General features: G+C 52.8%; 1 protein-coding gene across 6 annotated transcripts in view; it reads right to left on the bottom strand.

Annotated features, from left to right (window-relative positions):
* Positions 1–3,628: 3,628 nt before the first annotated feature.
* The window catches only part of SPTBN4 (spectrin beta, non-erythrocytic 4), a 90,039-nt gene continuing 71,133 nt past the window's right edge, over positions 3,629–22,534 (bottom strand). For 2 of the 6 annotated variants that reach the window (XM_082230921.1, XM_082230920.1), the window contains 8 exons: positions 21,582–21,720; positions 21,272–21,356; positions 19,702–19,898; positions 18,356–19,002; positions 16,833–17,354; positions 15,512–15,685; positions 13,068–13,110; positions 3,629–7,074 (listed from right to left, as the gene is read on the bottom strand). In XM_082230921.1, the coding sequence (XP_082087047.1) occupies positions 6,910–7,074; positions 13,068–13,110; positions 15,512–15,685; positions 16,833–17,354; positions 18,356–19,002; positions 19,702–19,898; positions 21,272–21,356; positions 21,582–21,720 (1,972 nt within the window). In that variant the 3' untranslated portion in view covers positions 3,629–6,909. The remainder of the gene's footprint in view (positions 7,075–13,067; positions 13,111–15,511; positions 15,686–16,832; positions 17,355–18,355; positions 19,003–19,701; positions 19,899–21,271; positions 21,357–21,581; positions 21,721–22,534) is intronic. The other 4 variants (XM_082230925.1, XM_082230924.1, XM_082230922.1 and 1 more) reach the window with 3 other exon arrangements.

The raw sequence follows: 22,534 nt of genomic DNA, 5'->3' as shown, positions 1-22,534 counted from the left end.
TCCCATAAGGGAATAAGGGCAGATTTTGTTTACAACACCCCCTAACTATCATGGCTGTTAATTCCATTTGCATTCCGTCCTTCGCCGGGAGACAAAATGCATGGCTCATCCAATTCCCGATAGACATGCAGGAGAGGCCAGGGAAAATAATAATAATAGTTGTAATGGTTGATTGATTAATAATAATAATAATAATATATTTATATCCCGCCTATCTGGCTGGGATTCCTCAGCCACTCTAGGGAGAGCCTAGCAGACCCTCCACCTGGAGAGGAGTGGGGAGTAGACTCATTTGGCGCACACGACTCCCACCCCCCAAAAGAACCACGGGAGCTGTAGTTGAATCAGGGTGCTGGGAATTGTATCTCTTGTTACGGAAATTATAGGGGGGGGCCCCCCATCTTTAAAGTTGTTACAATGTTACAGATATTTTGCCTGAATGTATCCTTTCAACTTGACAGCTCAGGGAAGATACCTAGCTTTATAAATTTGTAGAAAATCCACACTTTAACCGACTCTCCTCATTCCAACACCATTTTGGTCCTTAAAGAAAGGTGAATTTGGGCTCCACCTCCGTCCATGAACCAAGAAGCAGGAAGTCACTGTAGGCAGCAGGAACAGGGCATCCCTCCATTATTCCCCAAGCATGAGAGCACAGACAGGGCCCCTCACCCAGGGAGTGGCCAGGGGGCAACACTAGACAGTTGAGCAACTCAGGTATTCTGAAAGCCCATCTCCAGACAAGTCCTGAGGGAAAGGAGATGACAAGAGTTTCATTGTTCTTTCAGTGATGGGGAGTTAAGAGGTGTGTGATAAAGGGACCTAATGTTGAACTGGTGTAACCCTTGTATGTTGTTGTTGTTGTTTAGTCGTTTAGTGGTGTCCGCCTCTTTGTGTCCCCCTGGACCAGAGCATGCCAGGTACTCCTGTCTTCCACTGCCTCCCGCAGTTTGGTCAAACTCATGCTGGAAGCTTCGAGAACACTGTCCAACCATCTCGTCCTCTGTATACCCTTGTATACCCCTCCCCATTTGTGACATGCTAGTGATGTAGTGATGCCCCTCAAAGTGTATTCTGGGGGAAAGAGGGAAGGTTTAACAGAGGATGTCCCTCCATGCTCAGGGTTCCTTACTACTGCGGGGACTGGCTGCGCAACAATAAAGATCACGGTCTACTGCAGGGGTAGGCAAACTAAGGCCTGGGGACCGGATCAGGCCCAATCGCCTTCTCATTCCGGCCCATGGAAGTTCCAGGAATCAGTGTTTTTACATGAGTGGAATGTGTCCTTTTATCTAAAATGCATCTCTGGGTTATTTGTGGGGCCTGCCTGGTGTTTTTACATGAGTAGAATGTGTGTGTGTGCGTGCACACTTTTATTTAAAATGCATCTCTGGGTTATTTGTAGGGCATAGAAATTCGTTCATTTTTATTTTTCAAAATATAGTCCAGCCCTCCACAAGGTCTGAGGAACAGTGGACCAGCCCCCTGCTGAAAATGTTTGCTGACCCCTGGTCTACTGACTGCTGTTTTGCTCCACATTACTTGGCTGGAACTTCCTTCTTTTACTGACCTCATGGACCCGCGGGGGACTTGCACCCTGACGAGCTGGGCTGTTGAGTAGACTTTCCCCCCCAATTTTTTCCCTTAACCACAGGCAGGAGGAACAGGAGAGGCCGGGGAGAGCCTAGCAGATCCTCCACCTGGAGAGGATGGGGGGGAGCAGACTCATTTGGTGCATGACTCCCCCCCCCAAAAAAAAAGAACCGCGGGAGCTGGAGTTGAATCAGGGTGCTGGGAATTGTAGCTCTGAAACTACAGTCCCCCCCCCCAATCCCGAATGCCAGTTTCAGGAGGGTGGGTGGGTTGTTCCAGGCTCAGACCGCATGGCTGTAACAAGCTTTTATCATACTGATAATTTAGGAACTTTCACCACTGCAACTAAACCAAATTTCACTGCCTGTGTTGTACAACCAATGTGGGGGAAAGCACATGAATCAGACCTTTGGAGAGTTTGTAAGTAAACAATTATTAACTCACTAAACGTGTGGTATTTTTCTATGCTGTGGAAGAGGGGAACTTTGGAAGGAACTCGCAAGGGCATCTCTTAAAGGTCTAACAGCCGATATTTCCACACTTTACCTTGCTGCATGCTTTGTGATTTTAAATCTTTTCCGGGGTTCTCCCACCAACGAGGACTTGCTCCAAACTTTTATCTTGCAATCCAGGAATTCTCCTTTGATATCCCTATTTCTTCCTTGCCACCGACAGATGGACCAGCCGTCAGACTTGGTAAAAGGCAGATTCCTACGTTAAGAACGTAAGCAGAACCTGCTGGATCCGGCCAATGGCCCATGTGGCCAGCATCCTGCCCTCCCCATGGCCAAGCAGATGCCCAGAATGGGAAACCCACAAGCATGACCCAGACACTAGAACCTTCTGTCCTTCCCTGGTTTCCAGCAACTGGCATTTGGAAGCATTCCTGCCTCCATGAATTTGTCCAATCCTCTTTTAAAGCACCTAGCAAGAAAGAGGCCTGGCAACACAGCGGAGAGGGGCACCCAGAAAATGCAGAGCAATAGCAAGGGATCGGGTCTAGCACCAGAGCAAACTGGGGGATGTGAGATGTAAGTAGCAGTCAAGTACAACATTCCTTGTTTTCCTAGAGTGGACATGCGAGGGGATGTTTGGTCCAGCCAGTTGAAAACTTCCTGTTTCCTCCTGGCCTAGAGCATCCTTCCTCTTGCATGTGACTAGAGGTGGCCGTGACCTTACCTGTCCAGGTAACAAAAGGACAAAGGCATGCTGCCACTCTCTTTCTTTGACTTCCTCCGTCATTGGAGCAGCTTTTAGTTAGAGATGCTCTAGCCAACAGAGGACACTGGGATTATCCCCATATGGGATAGAGCCACATGTACAGTCATACCTCGGGTTATGGACGCTCCAGGTTGCGCATTTTTGAGTTGCGGACCGGGCCAAACCCAGAAGTAACAGAACGGGTTACTTCCGGGTTTCGGCGCTCACGCATGTGCAGAAGTGCTAAATTGCGCTTTGCGCATAAGACCAAATTGTGACCTGCGTGTGCGCAGACACGGCACTGTGGGTTACGAACGCTGCAGGTTGTGAACGTGCCTCCCGCACGGATCATGTTCGCAACCTGAGCGTCCATTGTATATACTTTGTAACTAAGTCTGCCTTCAGGGATCCAACTGTGAACTGATGATGTGAGTAAACGTCTTTTATTGACTTTACAAAAGACTGCCGTGTGCTTACTCTTTTAAGAGGGATAAAAGGGAACTTACTAGGAACCTAATAGTGAGAGGCTTACACAAGCCTGCAACCAGCTATCCACTCTGCATTTAAAAGGGGAATGTATAACTCTGCTAAGTTAAGGAACTTGCTAGCACAAATTAGGAAGGATGTTAATAAACAATATATCCTCTCCTGCCTCCCTGAACATTCCCACACGGTGGGGGTTGGACTACAACCTTAATCCACTTCAGGGAGCCTAGCCAATGGGCGTTATAGTCCCAACCACATCTAGAGGGCCACTGGGTCCCCGTGCCTGTTCTGCCTCCGCTAGCACACTGCCATGGAAACCTGGCAAAGAAACGGGACCCCAAAAGACAGGTTTGGTTGCAGCCAGGGTCTAGGACCACTCCGTTCCCCTTTATTGGACACCAAGGTTGCACAGCTCATGCTTTCCCCATTGGTCAAGGCCATGGAATGACCAGGATTTGCACCGGGAGCAGAAAGAGCGCTACTAATCTCTGTGCAACTGGACATGGGTGAAGTCTGAGCAGCAGACACCTGCAGCCCCGTTGGAAGAACCCCCATCGTGGTGCGTGGGGGATTCGTGGCTTCCCGAGACTGGACGTGGTGGGGACCCACACGAAGAGGCAGCAAGCAAGCTGATCGCTGGATCTCATGCAACCAAGATCTAAGCTCTTTTACAAATTGGTCTCTGTTTGAAAAACACAGTTCTTCAGAAAGATTTACAGCCAAACAAAATGAGAGAATGCAAAATCCCAAATGCTCCAGTTTTTTGGCGGTTCTTTTTCTATACAAGACAAAGGAAAAAAAACTTATTTAAAGCAATTACAGTATCTTACAGGCTTCTGAACGGTTAGGGGAGGCCGAGGGGGATGCGGAAGCGTCAACAGATAAAAGTGCACCAGCGCCAGGAGAGGCACCGTGGAGAGACACCCGGGGCCAGGGAGGCCGGATCAGGCCCAGTCTCAGGCTGGAAACGTCACGAGATTGGGAAAAGCTGCCCCAGAACGGTCCGTTCACAGGCGCGACGATTAATCTGAGCTCCTCCAGGCCTTGGCTAGGGAGCGCGCCGGCCCCGGATGGATCAAGCATGCGGCTGATGTGGGGCAGGGAGCATCTTGAGACCAAGTCCTGGGGCTGAGAGAGGTTTGGGGACCGGTGCCAGCTGCGCTTGGGACTGTCTTCCTCTGGACAAGGGTCACGTTTTAAAGTTTGGGTTTTCAAATCTCCAAGGTCACCAATCATTGCAGCTAGAGCTGGGAGGGACCCAAAGGGTCCCCCCCCTAAAGAATGTACAAAGCACAGCCCCCAATCTTGGCCCCTGGCTGGCAAGAGCCTCCCCATTCCCCACCTGGTCTCAAAGCTCGGGCTGGAAATGGAGGCGGTTATTGACTTGTAGGAAGGCGTTTCACACTGGGAGGGAGAGCTTGAGGGGGTCGCTGGCCGTCCTGGGAATGGGACACACTGGGCAGGAAGGCCATAGGTCAGTGGTCAAGCACTGGCTGTGGATACAGAGAGCCTGTCTGAAATCTCAAGGGAGCCACGGCCGGTATCCAAAATACGGATGGAGCTAGCTGGACCAGGGGTACGACTTCAGCATCTCCCTGAGCTCCCAGGGGAAAAGGATAGGAGCTGCTGACCCTAACCTGCCCCCCCCCCCGAGCTGCACAGCTGGCTTCCAGGACAGATGTTGCCTTTCCGTTTCCTCTCTGCACTGAATGGGAAGAAGAGCTGGAAGCCAGGCAGGCGGACTTGAAATCAAGGGGGACAAACCAGGGTCAGGGGTGAAACATCCAGCTTGAAAAACCCTCGCCAGGACCGGTCCAGCCTCCGCAGCCCCAAAGACCCACAGAAACCCCCTTCCCTCTCTGGCTGACCTCATCATAGGGAACCCAGGGGTCATCTGGTCCAACCCCCGGCAAGGCAGGAATCGCAAGATAAAGGATCCGAGGCGGTCTCTACTCTCCGAGGGCGCAGGCAAAGCTGATGTGCTGTTCTGGGGGGGGCAGAGGCTGCCTGTTGGAGGCCTCTAGGGGCCTCCGCTCTGGCTGGGGAACAGCTCCCCCCCCCCCGCACCTCCTGGGGCCGCCGTCTCCAGGTGCAGTTCCTGACTCTGCTGTTTATTGCATAAAAGCACACCTCCGTGCCGTGAAGGGTGAGCCCCCTCCCCGAGGTGCCCCTCCCCAATAGCAGAAGTCGTGATGGCAAGGGATATGGCTTGTTAAGAGCAGTGCCAAAGCGGTGCCCGCGGGCTCCCCCCCCTTGTGCTGCTGACGTGAGTTTGTGCTCCAAAGTCCGGGCGCTGTGTGCGCCTCCTTTGCGGGCCCCTCCTTGGAAGCTGGAGCCCGTTCTGTCTCGGATGCCCCCCCCCCCGGAGCCCCAAAGATGAGGCAGTGGGAGAGGCAGAGCCCCAGGTGGCTTTGGAAAAGGGGGGAGCAGGCAGCCTCCCCCCTCGGCCCCTTCACTCTCCGCCTCTCGAGGGACGCAGAGGAGGTTTCTGTCCGGAGGGCATCGGAACGGCACGCAGAGAGAGGCGCAAAGGCAACTAGGGGGCAGATGGCTTCGCGAGGGAGATGGGAGCAGAGCCAGACACAGATGGGAAACTGGCCAGGGGCCGACACACACACACAGCACCCCAGACGAGACGTTTTTCCAGGTGGGGGCAGGGGAGCGGCGTGGGGTCATCTCTGGACTTGAGTAATGCGTCAAATGCAGTTCCTAGGAGTCTGATTGCTGACGAAGCAAGCGGCGAGGCGGACGCAGGCAGGGGCAGTCTGGAGCGATGCCCCCGCAACTGCCCCCCAACTCTCACAAAAAACTGCCCCCACTGGAGCAAGTTTTGTTGCTGATCGGAAGACGAGAAACTGGAAGGAGAAAGCAGAAACAGCCGGTCCCCACCTTTGACACACCTCCCTCGAGGGCCGTTGTCAAGGAGTCACTTTGAGCTCCCGGGGAGGGATGGGGGGGGGCGAGCTGCCTCTTCCCGCTGGTGGCAGCAAAGGGGGGGGGCAGCCCTGCACAACACCCCCCCCACTACCGTGGCGCTTGGCCCTCGCCTGGCCTGCCTCTGCTTCTGCCTGGCACAGGTCCCCTTTTGGAGGACTCTGCAGACATTTTGGAGCGGGGGGGGGGGGAGAGAATATGAAAAGGGGGGGTCCCTGGACACAGATTGGACAAAAGCAGAAGATGTGACTCCGTGGTTGACGGGGGCGCTGTTTGTTCCTGGGCACCAGCCATGGGAAAGCAGAGCAGCCTCCTGGGCCCCACGCGTCCGCCAGGGTCCCTTGGGTGCCTCTGGGCAGGAGCAAGGGTGGCAGGCTCTGGGGACCCTCTGGGCACCAGCTCCCCGCCCCCCCTGTGCTGGTGGAGCCTTACCCCCCAGCAATTCACTGTCTCTACAGTCTAGGCTGGTTCAGCAGATACAGAGGGAGCAGGCACCCCCCCCATCTCGGGGCCCCTGGAGTGCCTTGGCGCCCAGCCGTGGCCCTCCCCAAAGACCCCCAGAGTCTGCCCCAGGAAGCTCTCCTCCTCGCGTAGGCTGAGGGCCACGGGGACCGTGGGCCCAGAGTGTCCGGCGGCGCCTCCTTCTCCGGGGGTTCCTCACAGCAGCCTCGCGGCCCTGCGGCCAGAGGGGCAGCCTCATTTCTTGCGGCCGGAGGTACTGGCCCTGCGGTCAGCGTCCCGATGTTTGGGGTTGCCCTCGTCGGTGGAGGAGGTGGTCAGCAAGGCCTGGCTCCAGCGGGCGATCTCCGCGTGCTCCGCGATGGAGGCGGTGAGGGCCTCCAGCCAGGTCTTCAGCTCCTCCTGCAGGAAGGAAGGAAGAGGGTTCAGGCCAACAAAACTTGCTAAAATGTATAAGGTGAAAAATAAGGAGTGTTGGAAATGTAAAGAAAAAGAGGGAAATTTCTATCATATGTGGTGGACTTGCAGTAAAGTAAAAACCTTCTGGGCTCTGAGATACAGCGGATGCTTGGGTTGCGAACTTGATCCGTGTGGGATGCATGTTAGCAACCCGCAGCGTTTGCAACCTGCGCCTGTGCGTCTGCGCACGTGTGGGTTGCGATTTAGTGCTTCTGCGCATGAGCAACCACCAAAACCCAGAAGTAACCCGTCCCGGTACTTCCAGGTTTTGATGGTCTGTAACCTGAAAAAACTCAACCTATAGCAGCTGTAACCCGAGGTATGACAGTATCCCAGTTTGCAACCTTTTTTTGGATTAAAGGTAAAGGTAAAGGGACCCCTGGACGACTCTGGGATTGTGGCACTCATCTTGCTTTATTGGCCAAGGGAGCCGGCATACAGCTTCCGGGTCATGTGGCCAGCAGGACTAAGCTGCTTCTGGCGAACCAGAGCAGCGCACGGAAACGCCGTTTACCTTCCTGCCGGAGCGGTACCTATTTAGCTACTTGCACTTTGACGTGCTTTTGAACTGCTAGGTGGGCAGGAGCTGGGACCGAGCAACGGGAGCTCACCCCGTCACGGGGATTCGAACTGCTGACCTTCTGATCGGCAAGTCCTAGGCTCTGTGGTTTAACCCACAGCACCACCTGCGTCCTGATTTTTTGGATTGGAATGGTTTGTATGGGCCTAAAATGGTTGAAGAACACCACAAAATGGATGCTGTTGAGGAACTATTCATAGAATCATAGAATCCTAGAGTTGGAAGAGACCCCAAGGGCCATCGAGTCCAACCCCCTGCCAAGCAGGAAACACCAGCAGAGCACTCCTGACATATGGTTGTCAAGCCTCTGCTTAAAGACCTCCAAAGAAAGAGACTCCACCACACTCCTTGGCAGCAAATTCCACTATTAATGAACTGTGTTGACCAAAGAGCTAATGGAATGAGCACGTTCTGGCAAAAACAATATGATATGAATGGTACATGCAAGGAGACGTAAAATACTGGCTATACAACACTAGTCTCAAACAATGCCAGGAGCTACACAACACCAGGTTCAAACAAGAAGAATCATGAAATGCCAAAAAACTGCCAAGAACAAGAAGGACGGCCAAGATTCAGATGAACAGCAAGAAAAGATGAAACTTCTCAGATTGGCGTGTGTGCCAGAGGCAGACAGGATCCCGCTATCTCATCACCCAAAACTCTGACGGAAACTGATCTCTTCAGTGAAGAGTGGTGGTGAGTATGGGAGATGAAGGGCTGGGGGTCTGCTTGAGTCCATATTCCTTGTCTTGACATGTGAATTACTTGTGAATCAATAAAACAATCTCATAGAGAAAATCCAATACTGGTTGTCCGAGGTTGACTTGTGCCTTCCTAGGGTCTACTGGGTCTCAGATATGCTAAACACCTCAACAGATTAAAAGGACCTATTTGGTCATAACATTATCCCAACTTCTCAATTAGCCCTTTTATCTATATGGGAGAAGAATGACATAAGGAAGACTTAAAAAAATTCCATCCAGTAGCACCTTAGAGACCAACTAAGTTAGTTCTTGGTATGAGCTTTCGTGTGCATGTACACTTCTTCAGATATACGAAAGCTCATACCAAGAACTAACTTGTTGTTGTTGTTTAGTCGTTTAGTCGTGTCCGACTCTTCGTGACCCCATGGACCAGAGCACGCCAGGCACTTCTGTCCTCCACTGCCTCCCGCAGTTTGATCAAACTCATGCTAGTAGATTCAAGAACACCATCCAACCATCTCATTCTCTGTCGTCCCCTTCTCCTTGTGCCCTCCATCTTTCCCAACATCAGGGTCTTTTCCAGGGAGTCCTCTCTTCTCATGAGGTGGCCAAAGTATTGGAGCCTCAGCTTCATGATCTGTCCTTCCAGTGAGCGCTCAGGGCTGATTTCCTTCAGAATGGAGAGGTTTGATCTTCTTGCAGTCCATGGGACTCTCAAGAGTCTCCTCCAGCACCATAATTCAGAAGCATCAATTCTTCGGCGATCAGCCTTCTTTATGGTCCAGCTCTCACTTCCATACATCACTACTGGGAAAACCATGGCTTTTACTATACGGACCTTTGTTGGCAAGGTGATGTCTCTGCTTTTTAAGATGTTGTCTAGGTTTGCCATCGCCTTTCTCCCAAGGAGCAGGCGTCTTTTAATTTTGTGCCTGCTGTCACCATCTGCAGTGATCATGGAGCCCAAGAAAGTAAAATCTCTCACTGCCTCCATTTCTTCCCCATCTATTTGCCAGGAGGTGATGGGCCCAGTGGCCATGATCTTCGTTTTTTTGATGTTGAGCTTCAGACCATATTTTGCGCTCTCCTCTTTCACCCTCATTAAAAGGTTCTTTAATTCCTCTTCACTTTCTGCCATCAAGGTTGTGTCATCTGCATATCTGAGGTTGTTGATATTTCTTCCGGCAATCTTACTTCCGGCTTGGGATTCATCCAGCCCAGCCTTTCGCATGATGAATTCTGCATATAAGTTAAATAAGCAGGGAGACAATATACAGCCTTGCCGTACTCCTTTCCCAATTTGGAACCAATCAGTTGTTCCATATCCAGTTCTAACTGTAGCTTCTTGTCCCACATAGAGATTTCTCAGGAGACAGATGAGGTGATCAGGCACTCCCATTTCTTTAAGAACTTGCCATAGTTTGCTGTGGTCAACACAGTCAAAGGCTTTTGCATAGTCAATGAAGCAGAAGTAGATGTCTTTCTGGAACTCTCTAGCTTTCTCCATAATCCAGCGCATGTTTGCAATTTGGTCTCTGGTTCCTCTGCCTCTTCTAAATCCAGCTTGCACTTCTGGGAGTTCTCGGTCCACATACTGCTTGAGCCTTCCTTGTAGAATTTTAAGCATAACCTTGCTAGCGTGTGAAATGAGTGCAATTGTGCGGTAGTTGGAGCATTCTTTGGCACTGCCTTTCTTTGGGATTGGAATGTAGACTGATCTTCTCCAATCCTCTGGCCACTGCTGAGTTTTCCAAACTTGCTGGCATATTGAGTGTAGCACCTTAACAGCATCATCTTTTAAAATTTTAAACAGTTCAGCTGGAATACCATCACTTCCACTGGCCTTGTTATTTGCAGTGCTTTCTAAGGCCCATTTGACTTCACTCTCCAGGATGTCTGGCTCAAGGTCAGCAACCACACTACCTGGGGTGTACGAGACATCCATATCTTTCTGGTATAATTCCTCTGTGTATTCTTGCCACCTCTTCTTGATGTCTTCTGCTTCAGTTAGGTCTTTACCACTTTTGTCCTTTATTATGGTAATCTTTGTGCGAAATGTTCCTTTCATATTTCCGATTTTCTTGAACAGATCTCTGGTTCTTCCCATTCTGTTGCTTTCCTCTATTTCTTTGCATTGCTCGTTTAAGAAGGCCTTCTTGTCTCTCCTTGCTATTCTTTGGAAATCTGCATTCAATTTCTTGTATCTTTCATTATCTCCCTCGCATTTTGCTTGCCTTCTCTCCCCCGCTATTTGTAAGGCCTCGTTGGACAGCCACTTTGCTTTCTTGCATTTCTTTTTCATTGGGATGGTTTTAGTTGCTGCCTCCTGTATAATGTTGCGAGCCTCCATCCATAGTTCTTCAGGCACTCTGTCCAGCAAATCTAAATCCTTAAACCTGTTCCTCACTTCCACTGTGTATTCATAAGGGATTTGGTTTAGATTGTATCTTACCTGTCCAGTGGTTTTTCCTACTTTCTTCAGTTTAAGCTTGAATTTTGCTATAAGGAGCTGATGATCTGAGCCACAGTCAGCTCCAGGTCTTGTTTTTGCTGACTGTATAGAGCTTCTCCATCTTTGGCTGCAGAGAATATAATCAATCTGATTTCGATGTTGCCCATCTGGGGATGTCCATGTGTAGAGTCGTCTCTTGTGTTGTTGGAAAAGCGTGTTTGTGATGACCAGCTTGTTCTCTTGACAGAACTCTATTAGCCTTTGCCCTGCTTCGTTTTGATCTCCAAGGCCAAACTTGCCAGTTGTTCCTTTTATCTCTTGATTCCCTACTTTAGCATTCCAATCCCCTATAATGAGCAGAACATCCTTCTTTGGTGTCACTTCGATAAGGTCTTGTAAGTCTTCATAGAACTGGTCAATTTCAGTTTCTTCAGCACCAGTAGTTGGTGCATAAACTTGGATTAAAGGTAAAGGTAAAGGTACCCCTGCCCGAACGGGCCAGTCTTGACAGACTCTGGGGTTTGTGCGCCCATCTCACATCTATTGGCCGGGGGCCAGCGCTGTCCGCAGACACTTCCGGGTCACGTGGCCAGCGTGACAACGCTGCTCTGGTGAGCCAGAGCCGCACACGGAACGCCGTTTACCTTCCCGCTGGTAAGCGGTACCTATTTATCTACTTGCCCCCGGGGGTGCTTTCGAACTGCTAGGTGGGCAGGCGCTGGGACCGAGCAGCGGGAGCGCACCCCGCCGCGGGGATTCGAACCGCCGACCTTTCGATCGGCAAGCCCTAGGCGCTGAGGCTTTAGCCCACAGCGCCACCCGCGTCCCAATAAACTTGGATTACTGTGATGTTAAAAGGTCTGCCTTGGATTCGTATCGAGATCATTCTATCATTTTTGAGACTGCATCCCAGTACAGCTTTCGCCACTCTTTTGTTGACTATGAGGGCCACTCCATTTCTCTTACGGGTTTCTTGCCCACAGTAGTAGATATGGTAGTCATCCGAACTGAATTCGCCCATTCCCGTCCATTTTAGCTCACTGATGCCCAGGATGTCAATATTTATTCTTGCCATCTCATTTTTGACCACATCCAACTTACCCAGGTTCATGGTTCTTACATTCCAGGTTCCTCTGCAATATTTTTCTTTACAGCATTGGACTTTCCTTTCGCTTCCATGCATATCCACAACTGAGCGTCCTTTCGGCTTTGGCCCAGCCGCTTCATCAGCTCTGGATCTACTTGTACTTGTCCTCCGCTCTTCCCCAGTAGCATGTTGGACACCTTCCGACCTGAGGGGCTCATCTTCCAGCGTCATAACTTTTATATGCCTGTTGTCTTTGTCCATAGAGTTTTCTTGGCAGGGATACTGGAGTGGCTTGCCGATTCCTACTCCAGGTGGATCACGTTTGGTCAAAACTCTCCACTATGACCTGTTCATCTTGTGTGCCCTGCTCGGCGTAGTTCATAGCTTCCCTGAGTTCTTCAAGCCCCTTCGCCACGGCAAGGCAGTGATCCATGAAGGAGAAGAACTAACTTAGTTGGTCTCTAAGGTGCTACGATGGATTTCTTTTCTTTTGTTTCGACTATGACAGACCAACACGGCTACCTCCCTGTATAAGGAAGACTTGAGAGTGTACCTGCTTGGAGTGGTTAGAATGACCATTGCACAGTTTTAGAAAAATTGAGATGGGGCCAATCTTCCTACTTGCTACACTAAAGTGGAAAACTAACAGCTGAGGGTCTTCAGGGGCTAAAGGAAAAGGGACGGTTTTCTACCTTTTTGGGGATCTGACCTTATTTCATTTGTAACCCAGGAGGAACATGGCCTGCGATCCCCTCGGCCCACAAATGAATAGGATTGATGCAGTGACTAAGGGCATCTGAATCAGTTAATTCCATTGCCTTGATATCACAGGATCCCTGTTTCATAACCCTGCCTTGTTTAACTGTTCTGTCTCTGCTCTGGGACCCCTGGACAGTCCAGTCGAATTCGATTTTGGGGTGTGGCGCTCATCTCCGCTTTCAGGCCAAGGGAGCCGGTGTTTGCCCGCAGACAAATAATCATATGTGGGATACGTATATTGCTGCCAGATCCTGTTTGATAACACTGTCTTTTGCAGGATTTTGTATGAACTTTTTTTTGAAAAATAAATAAATTTAAAAACACCCTTCTGAGAGAGAACCAAGAGCTCACCTCGTCCTTGGCCTGCAGGAGGAACTCGCCACCTTCACTAGTCCTGGAAGAGAGGAAGAAGCAGCCGTTAGGGAAGTCAAGAACAGAGGAATAGCCTTGGGCTGGATCCGGCCAGCGGCCCTCCTGCGCTTCACTGCCATTCAGGGGCAACTATGGAACTCCTTGCCACAAGAGACAGCGATGGCCACCAGCCTAGATGGCTGTAAAAGAGGATGAGGCAAGTTTAGGAAGGAGGAGGAGGAGGAGAGGGCTATCAATGGGCACAATGGGCACAATGGCTGTGCTCTGAATCTCCGTTGCTGGAAACCACAAGAGGGAAGAGCGCAGTCGTGCCCAGATCCTGTTTGCAGGCTTCCCATGATGGGTCTCTGGTTGGCCCCTGTGAGAACAGGACGTCGGACTACAGGGGCCAGTGGCCTAATCCTGCAACCAGGCTTTCCTTAAATTCTTATGGAACCTCCAGGTCCAGAGGCAGTCTATCTTGATTCCTAGGTTCTTTGGGGCATTTGATCACTGAGAACAGGATGTTGGGCTCGATGGGCCCCTGTGTTCTGACGTACTGCTGCCCCCCCCTTTTCTGAACGCTTTATTGGGTGAAAACTTTATAGTAGAAATGTACAATAGATGTTACAGGCAAAATGAGACATAAAAAATAATGATTCATTCTTTAACTAATACTTGCTTTGTACATCCATCTGTGATTAATTTTGACAAGGCCTCCCATCTTCCCCTTGCGTTCCCGAATTAAATTCCTTAAATATGCACTTAAACTTTGCTTTCTACATGTTATTTAACTTACTACATATTCTATTTCACAAAATTGTCCTACTTACACACCAAAGCTCAATCAAGACCTGCCAATAGATTGATCTTTTGACAATGTTCTTTTACACAGACTCTGTATGTATTCCACTCTGATAATCTTGCCAGTTCAGCGTACTTTCTTATCTTCTTTTGCCAGTCTAATTTAGAATATCCTCTCCCTTCCAGCCTTTTGCAATTAGAATTCTGGCAGCAACTGTAACATACATACAGACTCTCCTGAACTTTTTGGGGATTACATTCCCCATAATTCCTAGCAGGAAGGAGCATTTCCACATTTTCTTCAGCTTGTAAATCATTTCCCAAAATTGTCTGATCTTTTCACAGTTCCACCACATGTGGATCCATGTGCCTTCAGCCTCCCTGCATTTCCAACAAGTGTTTGTCCTAGATCTGAATATTTTGGCTAGCTTTAAAAAAGGTAAAGGACCCCTGACAGTTCAGTTCAGTCGTGAACAACTCTGGGATTGCGGTGCTTATCTTTACTGCAAAGGGAGCCGGCATTTGTCTGCAGACAGTTTTTCCGGGTCATGTGGACAGCACGAACCAGAGCAGCGCACGGAAACGCCGTTTACCTTCCCGCCAGAGCGGTACCTATTTATCTACTTGCACTTTGAGGTGCTTTCGAACTGCTAGGTTGGCAGGAGCAGGGACCGAGCAACGGGAGCTCACCCCGTCGCGGGGATTCGAACCACCGACCTTCTGATCGGCAAGCCCTAGGCTCAGTGTTCTACACCACAGCTCCACCCGCATTAAGTTGGCTAGCTTAAGAGGCATTAAATGCCACCTGTAAAGCATTTTCATGCAATTTTCTTTTAAATCATAACATGATGTAAATCTGATGTCCTCCTTCCAAAGTCTCTTCCAACTTTTCATGCAATGTACTGCTGCCTTCTGACCTCCTTGCTGGCCTGGGGAGAGTCTGTTCCCCTCGCCTTCATTCCGCACCTTGGTTCCCAGGAGGGGCACCATCTGTGCCCTGCCCCTGGGCGCAGCCAGGAGGGGCTCCCTTGGTCTCCAGCCCCTTGTGCCCAGCAAACCCCCCCATTCCTTGGGGGCCTGCTTGCCCCCTTTGGAGGGAAGGAGCACACCCCTCACCCAGGGCCGTCTTTAGCAGATGCGGCACCGGGGTGCAAATATCTGCCCAGCGCCAAATGACAACAGATAGTGTTGGGGTGGCTTTGGCTGCGCACTGCCAGCCATCGGGGGGGGGCGCAACTCTCCCCTGTGCCGCTGCAGGGCAGAGGCTTGGGAATGTGAAGTTGCGCCCCTCCCAAGCCTCCTCAGGAGGAGAGCAAGCCCCACAGAGGCTTGGAAGGGAAGCTGCACACCGCCAGTCATATAGTTGGCAGGGCGCAGCTTCCATCCCAAACCTCTGTGGGGATCGCTCTCCTCCCGAGGAGGCTTGGGAGGGAAGCTGCACGCCTGCCAGCCTTATGGTTGGTGGGGCACAGCTGGCGGGAGTGCAGGAAAAGGGGAGGCCGCTGGCAAAGCCGCGCAGCTCCCCCAATTACTGGGCCACCCCTGAGAGGCCGGCGCCCTGGCGCGACGCCCCACTAAGCCCTATGGGAAAGACGGCTCTGCCCCCGCCCCGCCCCCCATATCCCAGGCAGGAGGCTCACTTGATCCTCAGGACGTTTTTCTTCTTCTTGTAGGCGTTGGCCACCTCGCTGGTGGCGTTGAGGAGGCTGAGGAGGGGCTCGTTGGCGTGGGTGCTGCCCGACTCCCGCCCCTTGGAGTCCTTATAGAAGCCCAGCTCCCCCTTGTGGAGGACGCAGAAGAGGTTGATCCAGGACCTGCCAGAGAGAGAGAGAGGAAGCCGGCCGGGGTCAGCCCACCCAGGAGCCCCCAGCCCCACAAGTGGGGAGAAGATGTTCGGGGGGGGAACACCTGCTTGGCATGCCGAAGGTCCCAGGGTTTGAGCCCCCCAAATTCCTGTTGCAGACCACCTCTTTCTGTGGTGCTTTGGGGTGAACATTGGCTAAGAGGCCGGGCAATTGCTAAAGTCTTTAAATAAAGAAATATTATAATAATACAGTGGTACCTTGGTTCTCAAACGCCTTGGTTCTCAAATGCCGAAAACCCGGAAGTGAGTTTTCGAACGTTTTTCAGAAGCCGACTGTCCAATGCAGCTGTCAGCTATTGTTTCCGGGGCGCCTGCACCAATCAGAAGCTGCGCCTTGGTTTCCGAACATTTTGGAAGTCAGACGGACTTCCACAATCGATTAAGTTTGGCACTTTTGTGTTTACTCTTTATTTTGCTTTTTTGCTTTTGAGGCTTTTCCGGTTAATTTGTTTTTGTGCCTGTGTGGAACCCAGTTCAGCTACTGATTGATTGACTGTGCGACTGTGGGAATGGATCAAAGCCCCCCCCATCCAAACAAGGACTATCATCAGTGCAGGTAAGGGGAAAAACCACAATACTGCCTTATTTATTTTATAGTACAGTACATTGATTCTTGTTAAATAGTAAAATTCATGTTAAATTGCTGTTTTAGGGGTTGCTTTTAAAAGTCTGGAACGGATTAATCCGTTTTGCACGACTTTCTATGGGAAAGCGCACCTTGGTTTTGGAACGCTTTGGTTTCAGAACGGACGTCCGGAACAGATTAAGTTTCAGAACCAAGGTAACACTGTAATGATAATGATAATGATAATGATGATGATGATGATGATAATTATTACTATTATTATTATTATTATTATTATTATTATTATTATTATTATGTTCCTGCCAGCACCCTGGCTGCAGCCTTCTTCACCCATTGAAAGCAGAAATCCTCCCCCCAAAGCCCCACCAAAGCCAAGCAGAAGCCCCTGGAACTGGGGCCACGTCTGCCCCCACAGCCCAGCTGTGCCCACTTGCTGTGCCCTCCCCAGGGCCCTCGGGACCGGCCCCGGACGGGGAGGGTGCTGGCCTGAGCGCCCCCCCCCACGACTCACCTGTTGGAGGCCTTCTTGTTGGGCCCCTCCAGCTCCAGCTTGCGAAGGAGGTAGCCCTCCTGCTGGACGGTGTGGGTGGGGGGCGGCGGGGGTGGGGCGCTGGTCTGGGCGGGGGCCGAGCGGGACCGGCGCGCCTCCCCCGGCGGGGCGTTGGGGTCCTTGGGCCGGGGCCTCCGGCGCGGCTTGGGGCGGTCTCGGGCGCGGGGGCGGTCGGGGCGGGGCGTCCGGTCGGGCAGCATGTCCAGCCCGTTGGGCAAGCGGGCCGGAGACTCCCTCTCACGAGGCTGTGGGGAAAGAGAGAGAGAGACGCTTGGACGTCTCTGGGGCCAAGATGGCGGACCCCCAAGGAAGGTCCCCGCAGACGTGATGTGAGCCCAGGAACCCATGGGTGGCATAGCCAGGGCCTGGGTGGGCACAGCAAAAAGGGGGGACGGACTCACCGTGGTCGCTGCTGGCGTGGTTGCCGGCCCCGTGGACTCCTTCTCCTGCAGCTGCTCCACAATGTCTGCCAACGTCGCCTTGCTGCGGGTGACCAGGAAGAGTGTCAGAGGGGCTGCCCCCCGGGAGATTCAGGAGGGCTGCGTCCCAGGACTGGGAGGGGAGAGGGACCAGGCCGGGCTTTTCAACATCCACATGCAGCCACTGGGAGAAATCATCAGGGGGTTTGGGCTGGGTGTTCATCAGTATGCAGATGACACCCAGCTCTACCTCTCCTTTAAATCAGAACCAGTGAAGGCGGTGAAGGTCCTGTGTGAGTGCCTGGAGGCGGTTGGAGGATGGATGGATTGAGGTTGAATCCTGACAAGACAGAAGTACTGTTTTGGGGAACAGGGCGGGCAGGTGTGGGGGACTCCCTGGTCCTGAACGGGGTAACTGTGCCCCTGAAAGACCAGGTGTGCAGCCTGGGAGTCATTTTGGACTCACAGCTGTCCATGGAGGCGCAGGTCAAGTCTGTATCCAGGGCAGCTGTCCGCCAGCTCCATCTGGTACGTAGGCTGAGACCCTATCTGCCTGCGGACTGTCTTGCCAGAGTGGTGCATGCTCTGGTTATCTCCCGCTTGGACTACTGCAATGCGCTCTACGTGGGGCTCCCTTTGAAGGTGACCCAGAAACTACAACTAATCCAGAACGTGGCAGCTAGACTGGTGACTGGGAGCGGCCGCAGAGACCACATAACACCGGTCTTGAAAGACCTGCATTGGCTCCCAGTACGTTTCCGAGCCCAATTCAAAATGTTGGTGCTGACCTTTAAAGCCCTAAACGGCCTCAAAGGCCCAGTAGACCTGAAGGAGCGTCTCCACCCCCATCGTTCTGCCCGGACACTGAGGTCCAGCTCCGAGGGCCTTCTGGTGGTTCCCTCTCTGCGAGAAGTCAAGTTACAAGGAACCAGGCAGAGGGCCTTCTCAGTGGTGGCGCCCACCCTGTGGAATGTGGCTGGGGGCACCGAGCTGTGCTTTCTCCCCCTGTGGCCCCCAGACCTGCCTACTTCGCCCCCCTCACCCTCCTCCCTTGGGGCTCCTCACCCTCCTCCCTTGGGGTCATTGCGCTGGGCCTCCTGCTCGCTGGACTCCTGCCTCTCCAGCCGCCTCTCGTGCCGTTCTCGGCCCGCCTGCCGGGGCGCCTCCTCGCTGGACTCCTGCCGCTCTAGCCGCCGCTCCCGCCTCTCCCGCCGCCGCTCTGGCTGCTCGTGGCGCGCCGGGGGCGCCTCCTGCTGCTCCACCGACTCCTGGCGCTCCAGCCGCCGCTCGTGGCGCTCCCGGTGGCGCTCCACGTGCGCCTCCACCCGCCCGCCCCCCTTGGTCTCCGCCGCCTCTGGCCGTGCGTCCGGTCGGCGGGCGTCTTCCTCCACGGCGGTGCCAGCCTTGCCCTCCCCGGGCCCTTTGGCCTCTGGTGCCTCCTGCAGCCGGTCGATCCTGGGCTGGAGGCGCTCTGGCTTCAGCTCGTGGCGGACGTAGCCCACCTTGGCCTCGCCGCGCTCGGGGGTCTCCGGCTTCAGCCCGTTGACCAGGGCCTGGGCCTCCCCCCGGCCACGAAGCAGCAGCAGCTCCTTCTCGTGGAGGGGCTGGCGCAGGAGAGACTTGTGGCCCAGCTCCGCCGGGTCGGCGAAGACCTTGCGGCCCAGGAGAGGCGTGGGGGGCTGCTTGCTCTGCTCGGCACGCAGCTTCTCGATCTGTGGGGCAGGGCACAAAGGAGGGTCAGCCTGGGGGAAACTCGGGAGTTCTTCTTCTTCTTATTTATTGGCATACACATATTACACATCTTACATATACTCAATTCCATCAAACCTCCTTTGGGGAAGGTTCTCAGGCAAGGTGGAAGGAGAAAGAACTTGCGCAGGTGAAGACCACCTGGTGGAAACCCTCCCACATCTGATTCTTAATTGTAAACTATATGCTGACCTCCGCCAGCAATTTCTAGATCAACTCTGTATCCCCAACTGGAAACCAGAGTCGGAGGTCATACATTTTCTATTACTGGGGAATGATCAGGAGCTCACCAAGCTAGTGGCTAAATATCTCTGTTTGGTTTTTTGTCGTCGAAATACACTGCAGACGTCTGATCTCCCTGGAGACCAAGAGATGTGATGATAGACTGCTCTGCCCCCTTTCTTTTAGCAAATGTTTTGTGCCACTGGGGAAGTGGGAATTCTGCATTGATTTGTTTTGGATGTTTGTATGTGATGCCAATAAAAGGTTTGATAATGATGAGAATCCGAAACGTAGGACACCCCCCAGGGTCATCTAGTCCAACCCCCTGCAACGCAGGAAATCCAGCTCAGGAATCCCTGCCGATAGCCGTCTGATCTCTGCTTAAGAACCTCCCCCTTCCCCAAGGCGACATTCGCACCCGCTCCCTCCACCGCCCGTACCGTGGTGAGCCGCCGCAGGGAGCTGAAGCGCTCCTCCCAAGCCGCGGCCGCTTTGCGGAAGGCCTCGTGGCGCCGGATCAGCTGCTCCACCTCGTCGACGCTGTTGCCCAGCTCCCGGCTCTTCAGCAGCGGCTCCTGGGCGGTCAGCCAGGCGTCGGCCACCACCGCCTCCTGGGCAAACTGGTGGACCTCCAGCACTGCGGGGGGAGGCAGGGAAAGGGCTCAGGGCTTTGCCCATCAAGGCAAGAAGCTGCAACCAGGCCGGGCACAAGACGGGCAGCCGGGGCAGCTGCTGAAAGGAGGGGCTCAGATATTCTCGGCCAGCTGCAAGCACCTCGAACACGGATCGCGAGTGGGTGTCACGAGGCTATTGGGCTTCTGTTTTCATTTTTATTCTGCATTTTGTGGTTTTATATCTTGGTTTTATTCTGCCAACCGCCCTGAGACCCTGGGCATAGGGTGGTATATAAAGTCAATTAATAATAATAATAATAATAATAATAATAATAATAATAAATGATGTTCCTGCCAGCACCCTGGCTGCAGCATTCTTCACCCATTGAGGGCAGGAAGCCACCCACCAAAGCCCCACAGAAGCCAAGCAGAGGCCCCTGGAACTGCAGCCAATCGGACGCCGTGCCTTCGTTTCTGAACATTTTGGAAGTTGAATGGACTTCCAGAACGGGAAGTTATCTCCCACTTGGACTTCTGCAATTCGTGCTACGTGGGGCTGCCTTTGAAGGTGACCTGGAAACTGCAATTAATCCAGAATGCGGCAGCCAGGCTGGTGACTGGAAGCGGCCGCCGAGACCACATAACACCGGTCCTGAGAGATCTGCATTGGCTCCCAGGATGTTTCCAAGCACAATTCAAAGTGTTGGTGCTGACCTTGAAAGCCCTAAACGGCCTCAAAGGCCCAGTAGACCTGAAGGAGCATCTCCACCCCCATCATTCTGCCCAGACACTGAGTTCCAGCTCCGAGGGCCTTCTGGCAGTTCCCTCATTGCGAGGAGTGAGGTTACAGGGAACCAGACAGAGGGCCTTCTCGGTGGTGGTGCCTGCCCTGTGGAACACCCTCCCTCCAGATGTGAAGGAAATAAGCAGCTATCCTATCTTTAAAAGACATCTGAAGGCAGCCCTGTTTAGGGAAGCTTTTAATATCTAAAGCTGTATTGTTTTTAACACTCGATTGGGAGCCGCCCAGAGTGGCTGGGGAAACTCAACCAGATGGCCGGGGTATAAATAATAAACTATTATTATTATTATTATTATTATTATTATTATTACTACTACTATTATTATTCCATTCAACTTCCAAAGTACCACTGTACATATGTTTCAGTCAATAAATAAATAGTATGTGTTGACAGAGAAACATGGGACCATCTCCCCCCCCCCCCGCAAAAAAATATATGTGAGGATGGGAGTCGGGAGGGAAAGGGATGCCCCCCCCACTTCCCCCTGGGGGGCTACAAAGCAACCTGTGAGAGGAGGAACGGTTTTGTGGGGTGGATTTTCAGGGGGATATTTTTTTTGGGGGGGAAGGGGCTGGTGTTGCACCCGGACTCACTTTGCTGCAGCCACTCCCAGTGCCTGTCCCATTTCTCCACCATCTCCTTCTTCTTGGTCATCAGCTTCTCCAGGTGGAGCTTGATCTGAAGGTGAAAGAGGACAAAGGGTCATGTCTCTGCCCAGGCCTTGCCTGCCCCCCCCCATTCCCAGCCCCCCCCCCCAGGATCCCATTCCCTCAGAAAATATCTTTCCTCTCCGTCATGCAACATGGTCCTGGAGTGCGGCAGAAGAGAGAAGGATGCCGCCCCCCCTTACCCCACTGCCCAGTGGGCCCCCCCTCCCGGCCACGGAGATGGGGCGGAGCCTACCTCCTCGGAGGCGGGGCTTTTGTTCATCACCAGCGTCTTGCCCAGGTCCACGCAGGAGGCGATGTTCCGGCTGTGGGTCTCGATCTCGCTCTTCAGGCCCTGGTGGTAGTTCATCAGCACTTCCACGGTGGAGACGTCCCTGTGGGGGAAGGGGGGGCAGAGATGATGCGAGAGGGAAGACACCCCCCCCCCGCTCACAAGAGTGGCCAGGGCCAGATTGAGGCTCCTGAAGGTCATGGGGCCCTTTCCATGTCCAGCCGTCCTTTGTCCACAACAAATTGCCACTGCTTTTTGTGTTGAATAGATGCTAGATGGTCATTGATGGACCTCAGAGGTATCTCAAGCCATTTGCCCATGTTGCCCTGCAAGCAGTCCATGCAGAATGCAGGCACCCTATATATAGAAAGGAGCAAACCAGGGATATTTGGGGGGGGGGGCAGACGAGCAGGCGGGGCCCAGGACTTACATCCCAGGAGCCGACACAACACAAAACACTCTTGCTGGATGTAGGTTTTATCTTATTTGTTTTTTATCTTATATTTTGGAAATGCACATCCATTTTTCCCCCCTTTACATTTTTTGGGGCCCCCAAGAGAGTGGGGCCCTAAACTAGAGCTTGTTTAGCTTAAATCCAGCCCTGGGGGTGGCTGTGACATGTTCCCTGCCTCCAAGTCAGAGGTTCCCAAAGTGGGTGGTGGCCCCCGGGGGGGGGGCCTGGCTCTGATTCCCGCATGGCAGGGCACTGGGCCAGAAGTCCTTTGGGGTACCTTCCAACCATTCCCTGGGGGAGCTTGGGGTCAGCAGAGGCGCACATGACCCCCAGCTGTTGAAAAGGCCAGGGCCTGGCAGTCCATTGGGAGGCAAGAGGTCGCAGGGAGGAGATGCCCCCCCCCGCCTCCCACAAAGCTGTGCTCCACCCTGCTGCCCTCCGAGAGCAGTAGATCTGAAGGAGC

Source organism: Podarcis vaucheri (assembly GCF_965113315.1).
Source record: "Podarcis vaucheri genome assembly, chromosome: 7".
In the NCBI taxonomy this organism is placed as follows: domain Eukaryota; kingdom Metazoa; phylum Chordata; class Lepidosauria; order Squamata; family Lacertidae; genus Podarcis; species Podarcis vaucheri.
The sequence above is the reverse complement of the archived record's forward strand: the minus strand, read 5'-3'. Positions and strand labels throughout refer to the sequence as shown.